Genomic DNA, 22,583 nt, shown 5'->3' on the forward strand with positions numbered 1-22,583 from the left:
GTGTGTGTGAGGGAGGATGGGAGGGGTACAGGGAGGGGGTGATGGGTTTGGCGGGGGGGGGGGGGGTCCTAGGTGGGCCAGGCCAGGAAGCGGAGGGGGGCGGGGGGCCGGTGACCCTGTTACCTCAGCCTCCTCTTGGCCAGGCTTTTGGAGCAGATCCTCTCCATGCTGGACTGCAGGTTCAGCAGGGCGGTGATGGCCTGCTTCAGACACTCCTTATCCTCCTCATCCTGGCTCTTCTCCTCCAGTTGCTAAGGGAGGAACGGAGGGAAGGAGAGATATAGAGATGGAGGGGGGGATTGGAAAAACAGAGAAGAAAAAAAATGGAGAAAGAAAGCTGTGGTCAGGTGGGTTCTGGGAGGAGGCCACAGGCTCAGGGCATAAGGCCGTCCTCATGAGGGGGATTAGAGTTCAACACAGAGCATGTTCTCTCCCTCTCTCTTTCCCTCCCTCCCTCTCACTCTCACCCCTCTCTCTCTCCCTCCCCCCTCTCTCTCCATCTCTTTCCCTCCATCTCCCTTTCTCTCCCTCTCTCTCTTTCCATCTCTTCCCCTCCATCTCCCTCTTTCTCTCCGTCTCTCCATGTCCCTTTCTCTCTCTCGAGTGTGCGTGTGCTGGCACTGTGTAATCTTACAGACAGTATACGGCTGCCAAACCAGCAGCTCTTAGGTGTGAAAGGGACTTATATTTGCCACGAAAACAGGACATTTTCTACTTAGAATTTTTTAAATATCGGGATAGACTGAAATCATTGTGACTGCTTTGGTACCCCCAAGCCAAAATAAAACACCCTTCTTTATGAGTCTCTTTTTAATCAAAGGCTATTCATTTTGGCGTTATTGCAGTAGCCACACAGGGGTAAACCTGCTCACGCAGCAGACTGCAAAAACAAGCTGCGTTTACGAATCCACAGATCAATATTCAGAGCGTTAATAAAACATCCCAAACGATTTAGAACAAAACAGGGCAGTATGTGAAGACATCAGCTTGCGGACACACTTCCTGGAAAATGGTGACTAAAAATACATTTTTCCACACGGGTCTCCCAATATTGGTCCTCAGATAATAATGACTGTAGCTTGTTTGGTACAGTAATAAAAGCCTTGCAGTCAAAATGTAACCATTTATCAAATGTGCACTTCTACAGGCATTTCTCAATTAGACTAAGATCCTACAGTATTCATCCAAAAGGTTGTTCAACTTATTTTAACCACAGATAATCAAACACCAAAAAAAAAACATAATGCAAAGATATTCATTTTAAATTTCACATTCAAAACAGTGCTGCCACTTCCCATCTCTAGCTTCACAATTCCAAAAATACAAGAACTATGTGCTTATTGCGCATTCAAAAAAAAAAAAAGCCTGCGAGCAAGGCTACGCATTTATTACTGGGCAGTAATCCGTGCTGGAGTACGTTCTCGCTCTTTGGGCCTTTTGGTGCTTTGGTACATTTCCATGTTTCGGTCTGCAGACGAGACAAACCGGGAGCCGTTGTCATGTAAAAGGGACCGTCGGCACGGAAACGGTAGCTGAGGAGGTTCTGAACTCAAAGTGCTGTTCTACATTTCTCTCCTCTCCATCTCCCATGTGGCTCTGAAGGCATTGTTTCCCTGACACTCTCCTCGGCTATCTGGAAAAGCAATTTAAAAAACCTGCAAACCGGGTTCCCCTTAATAGCCATCCATGCTACATTCTGTACTCCTAAACCTTTTACTATTGGATGACAGCTAGAGACAGCCTGAAACGCACTACGGTCTCATTAAATGTTTTTGTTATTATGGGTACTCGATCTATTAATTTTAATATGCCACTTTTCACACCAACGTGTGCTGAAAAATTAGAAGGAATGAGCAAACTACAGGCAAATCACAGAGAAGTCACTTCTGCAGGCTTTACTTGGCTTGTTTTTCGTTATAACGATGAGGGAAATTGACAAAAACATTCCTCAGGAACTTGGCTGTATCGGGCCACAGCTCCATTATATTTTTGGCCCTTAACCTGTCACTCAATGACAGTATTATAGTATTACAAAGAGGATGATCATATCCTACTCTGTCAGGTTGAGATTTTTCACAATATTAGACTATGCCAGGTTTGATATTGTTTAGAATATCAAACTACGGCAGGCTGAGATAGTTCAGAATATCAGACCACGCCAGGTCTATTAAATTAGCAGCTCAGGGGTCAAATGCTGCTGAGGCCCTTTGGAAGACAAACAAAAACACAAATTGCCTTCTCAACCAATCAGAACACTTGATTGGACACACTAGTTCTGTTCTGTCTCAAACTGAGAGGCAGCCTCTACACTTTGGCCTGGATTGTGGGCGACGCCATTTTGTCTTTTACCGAGGAAAGTACGAGCCGTCTCAGTCGCACTTCGTCAATCCAAGAAATCGCGTCTGTCCCACAACAGAAAAACAACCCCGAGCCCCCCTGCCCCCCCCCCCCCAGTTTTTCGGGACCGCTGTAATCTGGGCGCACGGCTCGAGGCATTTCTGAGATTTACTTTCACAGCGTCCTGTAAAGCGGCTTACAGGCCCAATCCTGCCCCCCCCACCCTACAAAATATCCCCCCCCCCTAAGACTCAGGCCACAGGGAGCTCCTTGTGACTCCAGCTGGAGGCCCTGATCCCCGAGGAGTCACACCGACGCCACGCGCCGTTACCCGTCGAAACGCCGTCCGGCCTCGCCAGAGCAAACGATGCGGGTCGAAACGAAGCGGCTCGGCTGGCGACGGTACTGCCGCGTGCTCAAAATAAGACGACGTTTATTCTGCTCGACAGCAAGGTGCAGCAACGCGTTTCATTAATCAGCACCAACCCTAATCAAAATTAAAGCGAGATTACAGATGTTTCCTCTTGTTGTTGTTGTTGTTTTGCAGGCATCTTTTCTAACGTGTTTATTTGCGGTTTCCACAGTTCTGTTGCCTCCTGCAGAGGTGAGCATGCAAAAAAGCGGTGTACAGTGAACCCTACTATTTAACTACAGGTCTCTACCTTATTCTTCCTGGGGGTCAGATCTTCTGTAGAATGGTCCACATATTACTTATTACACAGTGAAGTGCAATGTATTGCAGGTGAGGATTTTATAAAAGCATAACCATTTAACACATGCAGAGCTACGACTTATTAACCATTAAATCGTAGGTTTTTTTTGGAATGTTTGCTTTCAAAATTCTACATCAGTGTTCTAGTATCAGCATAAGAATGTTCAGTTAAGAACATTCTAATCACATATTTGTGATCTCACACTTAAAGGGTTATTGTAGTCAGTAGTGGGAGGTGTGCTCACATAGTGCTGATGTAGAGCTGGACGCAGCCAGAAGTTCTGAGGTAGCACAATATTAGCTTTATTTTTCTCTCAGAGTAGAAAGGGCTTAGACTGCATGTATTTTTATGGCATTGGACAGCTGCAGGTCTGGGCTCTTACCTTTAAGATCTCAAAGTAGTGCAGACAGTGATAAACGGGAGTCAGGAGCAGCCTGGGCAGGACGTACTGGACGGCTTCTTTAAAGCCTTCAGCTATGGACTGAGGGACAGGACAGGCGACCGTTAGAACTCAGCGACTTCAAAACAAACGCACTCAGCAAACTGCTGTTTCTTATCAGTTCATGACAAAGGCTTGTGACAGAAATAAAAAACTGGCTGTTTATTCCAACATAAATGGCATTTCTTGCGGTTACCAAAGTTACAAGAGAGCCAGGGGGGATTGTTGGATAAGAGAGGGCCCAGGGATTATGGGATAGGGGAGAGCCAAGGGGATTGTGGGATAGGTGAGAGCCAAAAGGATTGTGGGATAGGAGAGAGCCAGGGGGATTGTGGGATAGGAGAGAGCCAGGGGGATTGTGGGATAGGAGGCAGGAAATCCAGGTGTGAGGTGCACAGTGGAGGACGGATGTGGGATAGGAGAAACAGTGGCCAGGGGTGTGGTAGTAGGCGGATGGATGAGAGTCCAGGGGATTGTGGGATAGGACCAAGGATTCAGAAGGTATAGGAGAAGTGCAGAGTGCAGGGACTGTGGGATAGGAAAGTGCCAGGGGGTGGTAGGGCAGGAGAGAGCCAGGGGGATTGTGGGATAGGACAGGGTCTCACCTGTAGGTAGAGGGCAGCTCCTGGCTTGGACAGCTGGCTCAGGAAGTGGTCATGAAAGCCCGTCCTCAGGATGTCCTGGGCATATGACTCGTACGGATCGAAGGCCAGCTCCTAAAGGCACCACAGAACAAGACACACATGGAGGGGGCGGTCTGGGATTAACCCTTTCAACACCAGCAGACTATTAAAAAAAATATTTTTTTCACATGATTTCACATGAAGTTTTCATTAGAATGTCATCATTAATGTATTTTTGAAATTTCTCTGGGAACAGCAGGAATATTTTCCATTTTTCCTGACAACTAGAGAGTTAAAGTGTTTAACATAAGGCATTTGAGCCAGGTCAGGTCAGTCCCTATGCAGTCCACGTGAATTTTCCACATTCACTGCATACCAAGAGGATGAATTCATTCAAATGAAATTCAAACGAGCCATTTTTTCTTTTGCGCTAAGCCTGATGTATAACATGCAACACGTTCCACAGCCTAAACATCCATCTTGGTAAAAACCTCTTAAAACTCAACAGCATGCAGGCAGCCTCATAACTCATACTTGTTATGAGAATTTTGCCAAAATCCTCAGCAAAAACCACAGGTCTTTTCTTTTTTTTTGCCAGACGCGGCACTCGACTTGGCTATTTTTACTACTCAAGCTGGAGCAATCATACTGGATCACTGTTAAATTCAATATTTTTCATGCTTGTCTGGTGAATAATACCATAAACAGTACGGATTTCTTTTTTATAATTCAAACTGTGGAAAATACACGAGGTCAAGTTGCACACAGAGGTTCAAGGACGTAAATAAATTGGCAAATGTTGGCAAATGTCTTCTGCCATGAGCCATCGGAGAGAATGAAAACTTTCTTCCACTACAAGGCCAATAAATCTATATTTTTCTGCACTTAAGTGTTTTCCCAATTTTTTTTGCCATTAGCCTGCTTAATCAGGTAAAATGAGGATCCTGCCGGTGGCTCCGCCCCCTTACCTCAGCCAGGTCCTCGAAGCAGCTGCCCACCAGGGGGTGCGGGCTCCCCTCGTCCGTCATCTCCACGGTGTCCTCGATCAGACCCTGGAGCTTCACCGTGAGCTCGTGGACGTCCACGATGCGGCTGAAGATGTTCTCCACGTCCTGCAGGGGGCAGCAGAGAGCAGGCTCATATTTGCATTTCAATGCAGTAAATCCAGGAAGTGAACACAAGTTGACTTCTGCATCAGCTCTGCTCACCGTTAAACCTTTCTTGTTCACGTTTGTAAAACGCCCGCTAAATCGCACAAACGCGAACAGGATGCAGGGTGCAGGACGGTGGTGAGGGACAGAGGTGAGGCGCGGGGGTGCGGAACAGGGGTGCGGGACGGGACGTACGTGATGGGAGAAGAGCTTGGTGTTGGAGGCGAAGGGCTCCCGGAACACCTTGATGATGAGGTTGAGGTCGCGCAGGTACTGCCGCACCTCGGCCATGAAGGTCTTGACCAGGTCGTAGTAGGTCTGCTCCCCGGAGACCGACGGCTCCTCGTCCATCAGGGGGAAGCCGCTCAGGTCCTCCTCGTCCTGGTGGAACATGTCCATCAGAACCTGCGGAAGGAGGGCGAAATTCGTACACATCCCCAAATAGACTTCAGGTTCATTTCAGCAACTTCACATTCAGTTCAGTATCTTTACATTCAGTTCAGTATCTACACATTCAGTTCAGTATCTACACATTCAGTTTGAATTCAGTATCATTCAAATACATTTTCATTCAGTTCATATTCAACATCATTCAGCTTCATTTTCAGCCAGTTCACATTCAGCTTCATTTTCAGCCAGTTCACATTCAGTTTCATTTTCAGCCAGTTCACATTCAGTATCATTAAGTCTTGTATCACAGACGCCCTGCGGTAGAGCCGAAATAACCAGGCGCGCCGTGACCCTCCGCGGAGGCGCAGTGCTGTCGGACACGCCTCTCTCTCACCTTGTCGGCGCACATGGCCACCTTGATGTCCTGCTGGGAGATCTCGTAGTGGCGGATGTTCCGCACGTAGTTCCCCGCCAGCTTCAGGATGTCGGCGGAGATGTACTCCAGGACGGCCACGATGTAGACCGACACCTGGTGGTCGATCTTGTACCCCAGCACCTCCTGGGAAAGGGGTGAAAGGGATTGTGGGAAAACGGTGAGAAACCGCTCCCCAGGCACTGCGGCGTTCCTGACGGGAATGATTCCTCGGGAACGCCAGGAAAAAGGAACAATCAGCAGGTAGTCATGTATCACCCCCTTCCACTTAATTAGGGTCTGTTTGCACTTAAGTTCACCTCAGATTGCTCTCACAGTAACTTATGGGGGAACAGAAAACAAATAGGTTTAGTCATTTGTTCAACACTGCTTTCGTAATCGAGCCGGATGTTATGACCTCACTAATTACACACAAATTGATACGTTAAAAAGTTGCCATAGTTGTGTCAATATTTGCATCAATGCATCAATATGTATGATATGATACAGTGACAGTTCTACGTCTCCCTCTACTGGCCCATGCTGGTATGACACCCAAAAAGCCAACAGTTCCATTAGCCAATAATTCACCATAAAAGTCATTACATCACCGATTACTGGAGACACACAAACCACAACTGTCAACACGGTTAGCTAACTTGCGTCATGTACATGTGTACTCACGGTATTTTGTAGTTTTTTTTTTTTTTTTCCAGTTGACAAAGAAAGTCTTTTAACCCTTTTAAGGTGCAAGATGACAAATATGTGTTTAGAATGTTTTTAACTGAAAATTCTAATCCTGATGTAAAAATCACTGCAGGTAGTTGAACGCAATGGGGTTCTAGAAAACCGACTTAAAATTTGAAAGAATAAAATCCTCCCCCCCCTAAAAAAACCCTTCTTTTTAAAGGGTTACAACTGCAGCAAATGTTGATTAACCGAGAACGTAAGTAAAATAAAAAGCACTTTCGCGGCTTTTTGCGGCTTCGTGATTGGCCGCGGGAGGCGGGAGCACCTTGAGCAGCGGGTGGATCTTATCCACGGGCAGGGCGAGAGGGTTCCGCCGTTTCCTCTTCTCGATGGCCGCCTGGGCGTCCGCGATCGCCCACTTGTCGATGGGGTGGGGGAAGCTCTTCTGCACGCGCTCCTGAGAACCGGGCGAGGAAAACAGAACACAAATCTATACGCGAACTGGAACGCGCTGTAATGCATTTTAAAAAATAACAGCCAGTAAATTCGTTTCTGCCAGACATTTTAACAATCAAGCCATAAGGAATGGTAGTAAATACTGAGACAGATAAAGTGCACGAAATTAAATAAAAAGTAAATTAAATAAACCAAAAAAAAAAAAATTAACCATCAATTTACACAATGTTAGTTCAACTCCTTTAACTTCCACCGTCCATTTAAACATGTCCCTACACCAGGAGTAAATCAAATCATTTAGACAGGATGCAAAACACAAGCACGGATGAGTATCTTTCCAACATCCCACAAGGAAAACAGGGGGGCAAGCCAGTGCACTTTGGGGGGGGGGGGCAAACTGGGGGGGGGGGGCAAAACGAAACCAAAAAAATCCATTTTTCTGGGGGTAAACGTGATAAACATGGTAAACCCCAGCAAGGTTGCCGTGGTTTTACCATGCCCGGTGGTTAAAGCCTTAACCACAAAAGCACCTTCAGATCTCAAACCGATCCATCTGTGTGCGGGGCAAATAAAACAAGAACAAAGCAAAGAGTTCAAAAAATGAAGCGACAGAATCGTCAACAAAGCAATCGCCACTTCCCCCCAACCAAGAGATGAGCTACGGGCATTTAATGGCCAGCAGCGCCCTCCACTGGCATTACTCCAGAAATGCCTGCTCTAATTCACCTGTAAATATTAGCAAGTTATCATGAGAGAGTGAAAAATAAACAAGCTAAACATTGGGGTTGTGGGTGCACGCACACAAACGCACACGTGAAAACACGCGTACGCACAGCAGACGCACAAGCACGTACACACACGCACACAAACACACTTGCACACACACACAGGGGTAAAATAAAGAACCACTGCGCCTCACTCCTGTGAGGGGCCAGTGAGGCGCAGGCGCAGTGTGTGTTTTCTCCCAGCAGGGCGGCGCTGTGGTGGCTCACCTCCACGTCCTGCACGGTGCGGGGCTGGGCCTGGCACAGCATGCTGAGCAGGAGGAGGATCAGCTCCTCGATGTGCTGCAGCGCGTCCTCCTTCGACGACAGCTGGGGGTGCACCTGACTCAGCACCTGCACATCAGGGGAGAGAGACCACACAGCTGTACACAGGCTTGAGAGACCACAATGCTGCACACAGCAGACCCTCAATGCATTAGAATAGCCTAGGAGACCACACTGATGCACACAGCAGAATGTCAATGCATTATAATAGCTTAGGAGACCACACTGCTGCACACAGCAGACCCTCATTGTGTTACAATGTTGCAATAGGAGACCACACTGTTGCACATAAAGGATACTCAAAGCCTTACAATGGTTTAGGAGGCCACACCATTGCACAGAAGGGACACTCAAAGCCTTATACCAGATCACAGGTGTCAAACTCCAGTCCTGGAGGGCTGCGGTGTCTGCTAGTTTTTGGGGTGTTCTCAGCAAGTGTTTCATTCCACACACCTTGTTCTCACGGCCTTAGCTGGCAGCTGACTGGAAGGAAAACACAAAAACCTGCTGACACCGCGGCCCCCCCTCGCGATTCAGTCTGACACCCCTGTACCAGACGGAGAGACCTCACTGTTGCACACACGTCAGGAGAAACCAAACCACGGCTCGCCGAGTGCCAGTCACAGTACTAAATTCGGCTGACAGGGTGGACAGGAGCTTCTGTAGCCAGTGGGCCTGAATAACTATTTATTATTATTTATTTGCATAGAAGGCTATTAAATTCAGAACCCATTCGGACTCGGATATTTCGCAACACTAGCGACTCAAACATGTGAAAGCGAGCGATTTACGCTATATTCAAATATGCTATTGCTCCAAAGATCCAATATTCAAATTACCCAACACCTACAAAAAAAAAACCAAAAAAAAAACCCTGGCTTAAAAAAATAAATGAATGAGTAATAAAAATTGAAGGCCAAAAAAAATAAATAAAAATTAGGCTGATGTGTGAAACCCCGGCGGCGTTTCCAGGAGCCGACTGCGGGCCGGCGTGGAAGAACGCTGTCGACGGCGAACGCCTAGTCGGCACGGGCACAGCCCGCCCGGCCCAGAATGGCACCTCGCCACCCCTCTCCCACATGACTGCGAACATCTCTCTCCCTCTCTCTCTCTCTCTCTCTCTCTCTCCCTCTCTCCCTCGCTCTCTCACTTCTTTTCTTCCCCCTTTGCCCTCGCTCACCCCCCCTTTATGGAGTGCCAGTATTTCTGCAGAACCTGGCAGGACTTCAAGAGCACAGCTTAGAGCATCATAAAATCAAGAGTGCCTCCTCAGCGTACCAAACATGGTCTCTCTCTCTCCCCCTGTCTCTCTCTCTCTCCCCCTGTCTCCCTCTGTCCCTCTCCCCCTCCTTCTGCCTCTCTCTCTCCCCGTCTCCTCTCTCTCTCTCTCTCTCTTCTCCCTCTCCCCCCCTCCTTCTGTATCTCTCTCTGTCTCCGTCTCTCTCTCTCTCGCTCTCTCTCTCTCTTTCAGTCCCTCTCCCCCCCTCCTTCTGTATCTCTCTCTGTCTCCCTCTCTCTCTCTCTCTCTGAGTGGGCAGTCACATGACACAGTTTTGGGAATGGGAGCATGTGCTAGGGCTGGAGCGCTGGTGCCGATAAGGCACTCTCAGACATTACTGAAAGTGCGGGGGAACGGAGGGAGGGAGACGGGGAGAGAGCGAGAGAGAACAACACCACTCAAGCCAGCCGTTCAGCTCTGTGCTATCGATGTTACTGCTGCTGTTGCTATTAGTCCTACTGCAGCTCGGATAATTAGGGGGCCAAGGGTGCACGGGACCCCTGTTGTTTTTTGCTTTATTTTTTGATTTTGCTTTTACACTTCTTATTTTTCGCCCACCAATTTTAACCCATTTCCCATGCTCAAAAACTTGCAAAATTAGGCAGGCATGTCCGGTATGCCTTACAAATTATTATGCATGACACCCCTAGTAAGTGACACACTGAAGCACCACTTGCAATATTGCAACACTGAAAAAAAATATTATTATTGCAATGCACAACAAATTTGAGCTTTCTCAGGGGAAGAATGGCCCCCTTGGACTACATCAAAAGAACAATATTGACATTTCTGCATTCATTACGCTATGGCATTTCAGAAAACACTTCACGGTAAAGATGATTTTTAAAAGACATTAAAATATTTCCCAGAAGTTAAGGGCAAAAAAAAAAAGAAGCTGGTTAACTCGGAAAAAAATTCATTTCGATGGAAAGCTTGCATCACATCCTGTAACTGAAGAAATTACTGCAAAACCAGTAAGATGACTTGCTTTCACTTTCTGTGCAGCTCAACTTTTGTAAACAGGACAGGCAGCAGCAAGAAACAGGGGGGGAAACCAGCTGCAAAAGGACACTTTTTCTCCAGAGGGGCAAATGGGCTGGTGCTCCAGCACCAGTAGGACCTCACATGTGCATGTGCATGGGCACACTCTGCTAGTCTTCCTCTCCCATTGCAGAATGTGGTGCAGCCCAGCAACACAACTGTGGCATGAAGGCAACTGCACTGTTGCACAATTTCTTTTCTGTTTTTGCAGAAATCTCAGAAAGATACAAATTGTGCCCTGCAGCTCACCCATGGTGCTCGGCCCCCAACATTGCTGCTTGCGGCTATATTCATATTTGTTTTTCATATTCTTTGTGCTTACTTAATTTGGCATTATTATTATTATCTACGTGTTTCTCCTGCCAATAAGCAAACAAGTTATAGAGACAGACAAAGGGACAGAAATAGAGGGAAAGGAAGAGTGAGAAACAGAGAGAAAGAGAGGGAGAGAGACGAGAGAGACTTGAGCAGTCAGAACAGACAGTACACAGGACTCCCTAAGATGGTTACCAGGGAAACGTAAGCAGGCAGCGCACAGTGCTTTGCGTTGGGTTTTGTCACATGACCAGCCTCCGCACTGGTCATGTGACAGAAACCCAGAATTCCCAATATTTATGAGCCTTCAAAAACGAGCAGATTTTCTGGGAACCTCATTACCCCCCCTATTAAGATGCAGTTTTAAACATGTTTAAGTTTGCCATTAGAAGTCTTTTTCCCCCCCAGACAGGCATGTTGAAACAGCATGCGCCACTAGCGCAAAGCACGCAAAACACACATGACCCCCCCCCCCCCAGTTTCAGAAACACCGGCATCATCAAGGGGGGCGGAGCATTCTTCTGAGAGACAGGAGAGAACCACAGAAGGCAAACCCCCCCAGAAAAAAATCATATGATGGGTGTTGAAAGTAGGCGGCGTTACCACACTTTGATATGCTAATTTAGCAATGAAAGGCTTGCGCAAGACCGGCCCGCTGGTGTTCTCCACAGCCAGTGCTGTCAAACCTGAAGAAGGCACAGACACGCCCTCGGCGTTATGAGATCCAACGACATGGATAAGATAACAGGACAGAGGAGAGCGGCTAAATTTCCACGGACCCTGCCGGAAACTTTGATTAGAGAACACTGGTTTATTGCGCTTGAATAAAGGTGCTGCTTTGGTAAGGCAGTAAAAAATGAGTTGAGGTACTGCGTGAGCAACAGCTAAAGTAGCACAAGCATAATTAGCTAAATTAGCACTAGCGTGTTAATAAATGCCAGCGTAATACCAGCATGGTAGCAAAGGCAGAAATAGCACTAGCGCATTAGCACCCGCTGCAGAACAGTAATGCTTGCTGAGTGCACTGTTAAAATGCAAGAGATGGACTCTTCAGTCAGAACGACCTTTTAAAAGGCACAGCGTGAACCGCGCTGTCCCCCAGTGTCCCATGGCCTCAGTTACTTAGTGTCTAAGTAACTCAGTGTGTCTGTGACTCAATGTCTGAGTAGGCCAGTGTCTGTGTGACTCAGTAGCTCAGTGTCTGTGTGACTCAGTGTCTCAGTGACTGAGTAGCTCAGTGTCTCTGTGACTGAGTAGCTCAGTGTCTCTGTGACTGAGTAGCTCAGTGTCTCTGTGGCTGAGCAGCTCAGTGTCTCTGTAACTGAGTAGCTCAGTGTCTCTGTGACTCAGTGTCTGTGTGACTCAGTGTCTCTGTGACTCAGTAGCTCAGTGTCTCTGTGGCTGAGCAGCTCAGTGTCTCTGTAACTGAGTAGCTCAGTGTCTCTGTGACTCAGTGTCTCTGTGACTCAGTAGCTCAGTGTCTCTGTGACTCAGTGCCTCTCTGTGTGTTTATCGCTTGGCGGTGCAGTCCGGCCCGTCAGAGCCTGTGGTATTCCACAGGAATTTGCACAGGGAATTTCCCATTCATTTACTCAATTGAGACCATTTGACTGCACAATCACTTTACCCCTCTTACATAAGCCTGGCTCCAACTTTCTCCCTTTCAGCTCTCCCTCTCAGCCTCAACTGGCACCCCTAAAAACACCCAGCCCTGTCTGGCACCCCTAAAAACACCCAGCCCTGTCTGGTACCCCTAATAACACCCAGCCCTGTCTGGTACCCCTAAAAACACCCAGCCCTGTCTGGTACCCCTAATAACACCCAGCCCTGTCTGGTACCCCTAAAAACACACAGGCCTGTCTGGTACCCCTAAAAGCCAAATGTATGGGCAAATATCCTGATAGATTTGCGACGGTGCGCGCAGAACAGAAACCAATGCACACGCCGACCCTGCCGTAAATCGACCAATCAAACCTTTGCCCGCCACATGTGCTGACATCACCATTAGCAGGGTGCCAAACAGCAATTATTCAATTTTCAGTGATTTACCCCAAACATAAAAAAGCATGTTTCCATTTAAAAAGGTTAGAGAAAAACCTACTCATAGCTTTAAAAAAACAAAAAAACAAAACAAAACAAAAAAAAAAACTTCCTCAAAAAGGGAGCTTTTTTTAACCAAGTGTCTATAAAACGGAAAACAATGGAGGCATTCCTTGCGATGACAACGCTGACAAGAATTCATTCAGCAGCTGCCACATTTGGTCAGCTTTGACTCGGCCTGGCTAGCAGCTAGCGCCACGCGACGCGGAACACCCCGTCCGCCGCGGTCCTCGTATCGAGTTTTTTTTCTGTCGGACGGCCTCTGTCGACACTTTTTCCAGAGCTAAAAAAAAAAAAAAAACCGCGCAAGACTAACCCTCATGTGGTCCCTTCCCCTTCTCGGAGTGTGCGGTTTAAATATAGCGCAGAGCGACACCTCAGAGCTAATAACGACACCGTCACGTTCCGACCGACGCCCGCTAGCGCTGACTTCAGGGAACACCGACACGGAATGCCAACCACGCGGTGACTTCATCCGCCGGGGCAGTTAGGATTCATTTTAAATGATCAAATGAGAATAAATAAATAAATAAATAAAACTATGGAAAACATACGGGCCGGGCCGTCTTGGAGACGAGCTGCATACTTTCCCGTGTCATGCCCTGATTTGTGAAGAATATTTCAAATGACTGCGCCGCTCTGCTCTGTCCAGACAGGCACAGATTCTATCAGAAATTCCCAGAAAAACAGCTCCGTGCCAAGAGTCAATACACACACCTCAGCGGGGTGCAAAGCAAACCGCATTGGCCCGCTCGTTCTACGCCTCGAGCTTTTTAACCAATCGGGAGCGGGGAATTCTTTAATCCCACCAATAGGCCGCGTTTAGCCCGCGTTAGCGAGCGCGGCGCTAGTTAGCGTACGCTAAGCGCGCGCGCATATGTAGGTGGACGAGGAGTGGCGTGCAGCGTAGCGTAGCCGTAGCCTAGCGCGTTTTTTCCCGGCCTTGCGGTCGCTGACAGGGTGGAGGCCTGGAGTAAATGCTAGACTAACCGAAAGCTATGCCAGGAATTTGATTCTCACGAACCGCTGCCAGTGCAGGCCTGCAAGGCCACACATGCGAGAGGGGATGGAGAAAACAGCAAAGAGAAGAAGGGAGAGACAGACAGACAGAAAGAGAGAAAAACAGCTATAGATAAAGACAGAAAAGACAGCTATAGATACTCCAACAACAACAAACATTCAAAGTGTTTGTTTTGATGTCCAACCTTACAGTAAAGCTCAGTGTCAGAAATAGGCTTGAGGCCCTTTATATTATCATAATAGACCACAACAAATTGTTGCCGGAAAAATTGTGTTTTTTTTTTTTTTTTGCAAGACACATGCAAGACTTTGAAAGGCCGTTTTACCAAACCGAAATCTAAACAAATCATATTTAATGTTGTTCAGGGGTAAAGTACTTTACTTTATCAATGCAGTTTGGATTCAGTGCAGAATGAAAACCAAAAGTCTAAAAACAAAAACAAAATAAAACAAAACAAAAACAAAAAACACAAATTTTTACTTTGGGATAGCTCTGTGCCAGGAGTCCATCTCTATGTAAATTTATAACAAACCTCATCTGGACCTGATTCTGGAACAATCTGCAGCACAGAGCTAAGACCAGCCTGGACTCCAAAGACCCCCCTCACATGCCCCCCCCTCCACAAAGCATCTGTGGTTGCAGGTTGTGAGATTTGTTTCCAGTAATCAGAATCAGGTTCTGCCAAGTTTTACCCAGCATAACAGTTCCCGCAATCTGAGCAATTACAAGCAACCTGGTCATCAGGCCAAGGCTTCAGTAAGGGTGTACTCTCGACAAGTGAAGCAGGGCTGACAGTCATCAACTAAATAAAAACTAGATTAAATCTCATGTCAGAACCTAATTTCAGACCCTTCAGTTGATAACTAACGCTCTGCTCCTGAGATTATTTCAGACTATTAATAGAGTTATTTATCTCCCTCTGGGGGGGGTAAATAAACATGGCGTGGGCAGGCTTGACCCGTGGAATAAGGAAAGAGCGACGTAGAGAACAGTCCGGCTTGGGAGTGAAGCAATATGATAATAACCATAAAGGAAGTTATTAATAACACCACTGTAAATTTCTGTTCCCCGTGACATTTATCATTCTCGCTATACGCTGGAATTGAATTTACTGTAAACAGTTAGCTGCTTTGGAAACACTTCCACACCAAGCGAGAGAGGGGGAGAGAGAGAGAGAGAGAGAAAGGGGGGGGGAGAGAGAGACCTGGCTCAAGAGATACAGAGAATCAAGAGGAGGCTCAATTCTGTGAAGAATTGAGAAATATGGTGAAAACCACTAAAAACCGGTCTTGAGATGCCAGTAACTGCAGCTACTGCACATTCCTCACAAATGAGTGGCCTGCCCCAGCAACACAGCAGAGAGCACACAGTGTGCTAGCATGCTAGCTTGCGCTCCCAGAATGCCCTGCGGTACACACAAACACGCCGTCCTGCAACACCAGCCGAAGGGCCACGCACTCCTCCTCCTCCTCCTCTGAGAGAGAAGAAAAAACAAGGGCACCTTCTGCCACCCCTTTCCTTAAATTATTTTTAAACATCAGTTTTGAAAGATTGTGAGATGGGTGCAACTCACTGAAGTCTTTCTTTTGAAAACATTTTAACTACTTAAGATAATTAACCTTTCATTTGGATGAGTACCACGTACATGATTTAAAAAAGGCTCAAAAGCAGAGATCTAAAACCTGTCACTGAGAGAGTAAACCCCTGAACTCTATGGTATGCAATAGGAGGCGGTCTACTGTAATTAAAGAGAACCAACAACAACTGCAAGCTCAGAATTACAGGGTTATTGCCATATTTTATTGTCAAAAATTGTATATAATACAGTAGGTTAAACTCCTGAAATAACGACTACATCACACACGTATATGTAACTTTGTGTGTGTGTGTGTGTGTGTGTGTGTGAGAGAGAGAGAGAGAGAGAGAGAGAGAAAGAGAACCCTGTAGTTTGTCAAATCCATTTGCCAAGTCAAAAAAAAAGAAAACTTTTCATCCTTACTACACTTTCCTATCTGGTTCACCTTTGCCCTACACTACAAACCCAACCTACACCAACACACAATACACCGGAATTTTGCCAATTGCATAATTTAAAACTCACGTACAATACCGCTCTCCAGAACACACATAAACACTGCTGCAATGTGCAAGATGCACCGTGATGTCACCGCACCCAACAGCAGACGGGAGTCTCCCACTGGCCCTCACGCTGCGTGTGTGTGTTTCATGTACACACACCGCGGTGTTGCGGAAAACACTGAGAACTTAACTTTAACAGTGTGGTCCTACGCCGAGCAGCACACCTACGCATTTCAACCCTGTAACCCTTTAGTCACCAGTATAAGTGTGTGAAGGGTTACTGACCATTTAAAACACATGATACATCTGGGCTCCTCCCTTCAAAATGACTGCACAGAAATGAACGGATGAGGTCAGGGTTATGTGAAAGGCCACTGAGCTCAAGGTTCCCAGAATGAACACTTTCACACAGTATCACGCTCCGTAGATTCTGAAGAGTCTGCCAGCGATCGCTTAGCATCCACTGTTTAGGCTACTATTGCTGTTAAAGACTCAAATAGTGGAGATCAGAATGATTTTTCAATTTGTGAAGGTTAACGTCACAAACTTTTAAATTCTGCCCTTATTAACTGGGGGCTGGGAGGGGAGTGAACTATTTTTTTACTGTTGTAACAGAACATGGACAGTAGAAATGAAGACGACCCTGCAGGGGTCTTGGCCTTTGCTTTCTTACGGTCCTGGTTTGTTTAGTCACGACTGGGATCAGCACACCAGCCCCCTCCACCGCAGGCCCAGACACAGCAGAAAAAAATATATACACAGGTTCCTGGAGCCCAATATTAATTCTCAGTGCCAGCAAATTCCAGCCATATTTTACCTTTTTCCTTTTTTTAAAGAAGCCAAAGAAGTTAATGCCAAAATCAATAAGGAGCAGAGGGGCGTGTTCCCCTTTGAATTATTCATTCTGGAACGTTCTGGAACATGGGAAAGGCTGGTCCTGCCATCTGGCTGTTTGAAGTCTTCAGAGCCACTTTGAGGCTTGTTGACTCAGCTTGAGCTGTGTTCTAACACTGGGGTGTGGGGGGGGGGAAGCCTGGAGGATGGGTGGGGGGGGGGTCGGTCAGAAGGGGGTGTTTGGACCCTGTTTCTTGCATACCGTCCGTGGCTCGTGAGCTCTCTTGAACAGCAACCCCATTTGGGGAATTCACGGGACGGAGTTGTGGTGGTGCTGCATTAGTGTAGTACATCAGCGGTGGTGGTAGAGGCAAGCCCCCCCTCCCCCCCCACACACACACACACACACACACCAGATTCACTGTAAAGTCAATGAGATCATGATCAACGGTGCTCTATAAGCACAATCAACTGTTATCATTACCATTATTCTTAATACGTCTGGTGCCGAGTAGCAGTTCTGTGTGGCTGGAGGCAGTTCTGTGCGGAGTTGTGTTCTGCTGTGTTGTGTGTGTGTGTGTGTGACTCTGGATACCTGACTGGACGTCCTGCATAAGCTAAATGCCCACATGTAACTGTGTATTGTGGTGACTGGGTCAAAGACCATAAAACACCTCCATTACCAGAACTGCAATAAGCAGTCCCAGCATGGGAAACGCCCACTCACTAAAGACTGACATAACAAAACCCCGCCCCCAGCCCTAGCCTCCACCCCTCAGATATCAGGGCTCTTCTTCGGTGTCTCACCTGGAAGCGGCGCTCAGCTCAGCTCCAGTACAGACGGTTTATCTGACATTTAAGATATGCAAATGGCGGCGTGTAATTACTGTTGCCGTGCCGCCGGGCTCGGCCGCTGTCTGAGGTGCAGGCTGCGCCGTGGGTCTCCTGAGGGGGGGGGGGACGGGGGGGGGGCTCCGAGAACTCAGCGGGAGACTAGAAGTATGAGAGAGACAGGCCCAGACACGGCCCACCTCTGCCACTCTCTCTTTCTCTCGCACGCTCCCGCTGTCTGTCTCCCTCTCTCCTACTCTCTCTCCCTCTGGCCCTCTCGCCCATGCTCTCTCTCTCTCTTGCTCTTTCTCTCCCATAATGTACAAATTAGGCCAACACTACAAGCAGGCAAGCTCCTTCCCACAATGGAGAAAGGGAAAAGAAAGGATGTAAAAAAGACAAAAAGTCAGAAACAGACTGTTACAGATAAGAGAAAATTTGTGTTTGGGGTTAAGAGTGTTTCAAGGCCACTGAACATGCTCCTGTAGTGTTATGCAGTGACTGGACAAGGAGACTCCAGGATACCTGAAAGAGAGGCCATGTCATTACTAAATCATATCAGGAAAGTGTCATGACAGCTGTAATCACCTGAGAAATGAAGCCATGTCATGACTGAATTGACAAATATTGGGACAGTGTCATAACAGCTGTAATCACCCAAAAGGCCATGTCATGACTATGAGGGAGATTCTGTTTCTCAGGAGAACAGCTGCAGGGACACAGAGCCTCGGAGGTGGGCATTCTAAGACCCTTCAGGACCCTAGGGTAAGCATGAGGAGTAGAGCGGGGGCTGTGTTCGGAACCCCAAAAAGCTAGCAGAGTGCAAGGTCGCTAACGGCAGTCTTAGAGGTCACCCATACACACACATGGCATTCTGGGAATTGATGTTTAAAAAATGGCTCCTGTAGTTTTATTAAGGATGGAGAAGCACTTTGCATGAGGTGTGGGGGGGGGGGGCCTGGACGAATGGAAATTCCCATACCAAAGAGGGAAACATCCAACTGCACTCTGTGGGTGGGTCTAATTTTACCCACTTCACCATGACAGCGACACCCAAATCAAACTTTATTCTAAATACAGCCAAATGACGGCACTTGGTTGCCGTGACGGCAGAGGGTGGACTTTTTTCTGTCCCCCCCCGCCTCCTCCCTCTTCTCGTGTAGAGAGCTTCCCGTTTCGAGCGTAATGCATTTCACATTAATCACCCTGCCTCTCCAAGCCCGGCTCTGAGTTTTCTTTTTTAGAACAAGAGAGAAAAAGAGCGAGAGAGAACTACAGATGCAAAATGCTCACGAACCCAACTAACAGAGATGTCCGACACTTTCCTCCTAGAAAAGACCGCCTGGCTCCATATTCTCCCTCCAAACGCACGTTTTGGTTTTTGCTGTTGCTCGTTTTTTGAAAAAAATTTTAAACAGGCGTTCTCTGGAGGTGCCTAAGGCCCAGAGCGATGGGGAAACAGGTCCAGTCACGTGAGCGCCTGCCCTTCCTTCACCGTCTCCACAGATTAAACATTTACCAGGCGGCTGGCGGCTCGGGGCTGTGCGTCAACGCGCCGTGCTAGCGGGCCTCAGAACGCACGTTTCCGCTTCGTCCTTCGCCCGTCGCGGACGCGGAGATACAGGGGACCCTCGATAAGAGCAGACTCCTACCCCCCGGGGATGGATTCCACGCTGCTGGCGGAGAGTCGATCTGGGGGTACAGATCAGTGGCCACCCCAAAAAAACAGTGTGGCCCTCCTGAAACTGCAGTCCGCACACTCTGCTTGTGAACTGAAATTAGAGCTCCACCCCGGTGTGTACCCTAACCACACACAGATCACTGCGCGTCACAATTTGGGCTTTTAACGAAAAGGAGAAATGCCTCTCATCCTCAATTTACATTTTAACAAGGGTGGTGCCAATTAATGAGATATCCTTAGCAACAGAATTATTACAGGGTGGTGCAAATTAATGATTTATCCTTAGCAGCAGTATTATTACAAGGTGGTGCAAATTAATCAGTTCTCATTAGCTTAAGAATAATTTAAGGGTGGTGCTAAATTAACGAGTTATCCTTAGCTGCAGAATCATTTAAAGGTGGTGCGAATTAATTATCGATGGTCGTAGGGTGGAGAAAATGAAGGAGTTTTCTGCTAGCTGCAACGCTGTTCAACGGTGGTGCTAATTACTGTTATCTTTTAGCTTCAGCGTTCCTCAAATGGAGAGACAAAGTGAATTAAAGGGCCCAGTTCCAACTCATCCAACTGGAAACCAGGTGAGATAGCATCACTATGCAATGTCCACTACCACACAATACAGGCGGAGGTGATTCTACAAATATTAACCGTTCAGATTAATCCTATCAAAGGGTCAACAGTGTTACGCAGCATTTTCTGTCACTCACAAGACAACAGGGGTTGACGGAAATACCAGTTTAGCCTTGCTATGTCATTTAGAAAGTGAAAAGTGTTTCCGAATTTGAAAAAGAAAGTGGAGATCAGAATGGCGCTGCAGTGCAACGCGTCAAACCCAAATCTCACTTCACGTTTCTTGTAACACTGTCTTTGAAAAAAAAAAAAAAAGCGGCATCAGCAAACACAAGTTAATTTCGGCACAGAGCAAGCACGGTCAGGGTTTTCTGGGTAATTCTGGTTTCGATGAGCTGGCCACACCAATCAAATGTCAAAAAAAACAAACACTGAGGCCTAAGAGTCACGTGGTCACGGGCACATCACATGACCGTGGGAGAAAAGGCTAGCCATTCCCTTGCATTGTGCAGATCAAACTGCGAACATACCGAGATCTGGAATAAGAGAACACGCTGGTACATAGGGGACCATCATCCTCCTCCCAAGATATCGGGCGAGGGGGTCTTGCCAACACAGAAAGAGGGGATTGAGAAGCCGGCCTCCAATCAGGAAAAGGGAGGTTTCGAGTCTAACCACTAGTGTGCCCTGATATTTTTGAGCAAGGCTTTGGACAGTCAGAGGTGGAAGGGGCAGAGCTAGTGTGGAGGCGGAGCCAGTAATACACAGAGTTATTATTTATTATTCTGTAGCGGGAGGAGAAGTGATGCTGTGGAGATTCAGACCCAGGTACGGGCAGAAGTTCTGATCCATGTGAATAATTCTAAAAGTTGACAGTACCTCTGCAGCAGGCCACGTTTGGTGGGTCACCACACCACCAGTCCGGAGGCCATCCCCTAGCTGCCCTAAGCAGCCAATGCACTTGCCACGGAAACAAGCTTTGGTCAGTTTGTACAAACTGAAAGACGTTAAAATGACACGTTGTGGAGAAAACTAAACTCCTTGTTGACATCAGCCACCGCAGTGTGTACATCCCTGCTGGCAAAACACACTCAGCTATATAAATGGATACTATGCAAAAAAAAATGCTGTGACTGTGCAAGACTGTGCAAGTCGCTCTGGGTAAGGCCGAGTGCAAAACAGAGGTGTTCACACAACAATATCAATGTGGAGACTGCCTGCAACTGGACTAAAAGACCCACCTGAGGAACACAGCCGACCCTGACTTATACCTGAGCCCAACCTATCAAACATACCACTGAGCCCCATATCAAACATACTCCCTCCCTGTCTAAGGCTTGAGAGCTCTGGCCCGCCAATTTGCTATGTTTTTTTTAAAGAGCATGCATACACTCTAGAAACAGTGAACAGTCCACAAACAGAAAAATTGACACCTTCTCCATTTTAATCTGGGACAGCAGACCCTGAAAGAGGCTGAGCCATTCATATTAATCTCTTTCCTTTTTCTAACAGTCTCTTTCAGTCTCTTTCTCTCCCTCTATCAGTCTCAGTCTCTCTCTCGGTTTCTTTCTCTCTCAAACTCTTTCTCGGTCTCTGTCTCTGGGTCTCTTTCTCTCTCTGGGTATCGTTCTTTCTCAGTCTCTCTCCCTCTCCCTCTCCCTGGCTCGCGCTGGTGACCAGTTCTTTCCGACGGAGAGGGTGAAGTCAGGGAGGGCCAGGTGCGAACGCGGGGAAGCGCTGCTCCCAAAAATTCGGTTACTAAGAAACCGAACCCATCTCCGCACAACTCCGCGAGCGCGCTGGCGCTGGCCCCGCTCGGCCGGAGACCGCTCCGTCACACGCTTTTCTTATTAGATAATTCGGCTCGCGGTATAAATAGCAGCCCGCTTTCAGTACGTCTCGGGCGAGGAGGAGGAGGAGGAGGAGGAGGAGGAGGAGAAGGAGAAGGAGAAGGAGAAGAGGCGGCTCTGGCAGTAAGCGGTCCTTCCCAGCTCGGCCCTGTTTCAGATGCTCTTCCTCTTGAGAAGCGGCCAGTGGAGCGTGCGGTCGCCGGCCATTAGCGCAACGCAACCCCATATTGTTTTAACGAGAGGACGGCCTCGTTCTCTCCCCACCGACGGAACAACTGCAGCGGACGCAGCGCCGCCGCCGCCGCGACTCCGCAGCCTTCGCAGAGCGTCGCATTCGAACGGCAAGCGCGCATCCCCCCCCCCACCCCACCCCCCACCTGCGTATCGCGGCAGGTTTCGGCATTCCTGTCCGGCGTCAAACCCGAATTGATATTGCCGCGCTTCGGTTCCATGAGGCCTTGTGCTTTTGTCAAACTCGCGCAAAATCGAAGCAGCAGCTCAGTCTGTCGGGCCCACGCTCGTGTTAAACATTCAATCAAAATCATTATTCCTTTGAAAAATGGAAAATGGGCCGCGGTGAGATATTTAGGCATCTTTTGGAAAAAGAATAAAGCATAAAATTATATTATTTTTCAGGAGACACCTTTACTGAAAGTGGCTAATGTTGTGCATTCCATTTGGGACATTCTTAAGAAATTTGAACACGAATGCCAACCAGGTTCAGC

The 22,583-nt window shown here is 47.6% G+C and overlaps 1 protein-coding gene across 2 annotated transcripts in view; it reads right to left on the bottom strand.

The window, feature by feature from the left end:
• Positions 1-22,583, bottom strand: part of LOC135245017 (son of sevenless homolog 1-like) — a 45,440-nt gene that overhangs the window by 19,625 nt on the left and 3,232 nt on the right. For both annotated transcript variants that reach the window (XM_064317782.1, XM_064317773.1), the window contains exons 2-9: positions 8,204-8,329; positions 7,081-7,212; positions 6,048-6,212; positions 5,459-5,668; positions 5,081-5,224; positions 4,095-4,205; positions 3,433-3,531; positions 124-251 (exon numbers count right to left, since the gene is read on the bottom strand). In XM_064317782.1, the coding sequence (XP_064173852.1) occupies positions 124-251; positions 3,433-3,531; positions 4,095-4,205; positions 5,081-5,224; positions 5,459-5,668; positions 6,048-6,212; positions 7,081-7,212; positions 8,204-8,329 (1,115 nt within the window). The remainder of the gene's footprint in view (positions 1-123; positions 252-3,432; positions 3,532-4,094; positions 4,206-5,080; positions 5,225-5,458; positions 5,669-6,047; positions 6,213-7,080; positions 7,213-8,203; positions 8,330-22,583) is intronic.

Source organism: Anguilla rostrata, chromosome 2 (assembly GCF_018555375.3).
Source record: "Anguilla rostrata isolate EN2019 chromosome 2, ASM1855537v3, whole genome shotgun sequence".
NCBI classification, from domain to species: domain Eukaryota; kingdom Metazoa; phylum Chordata; class Actinopteri; order Anguilliformes; family Anguillidae; genus Anguilla; species Anguilla rostrata.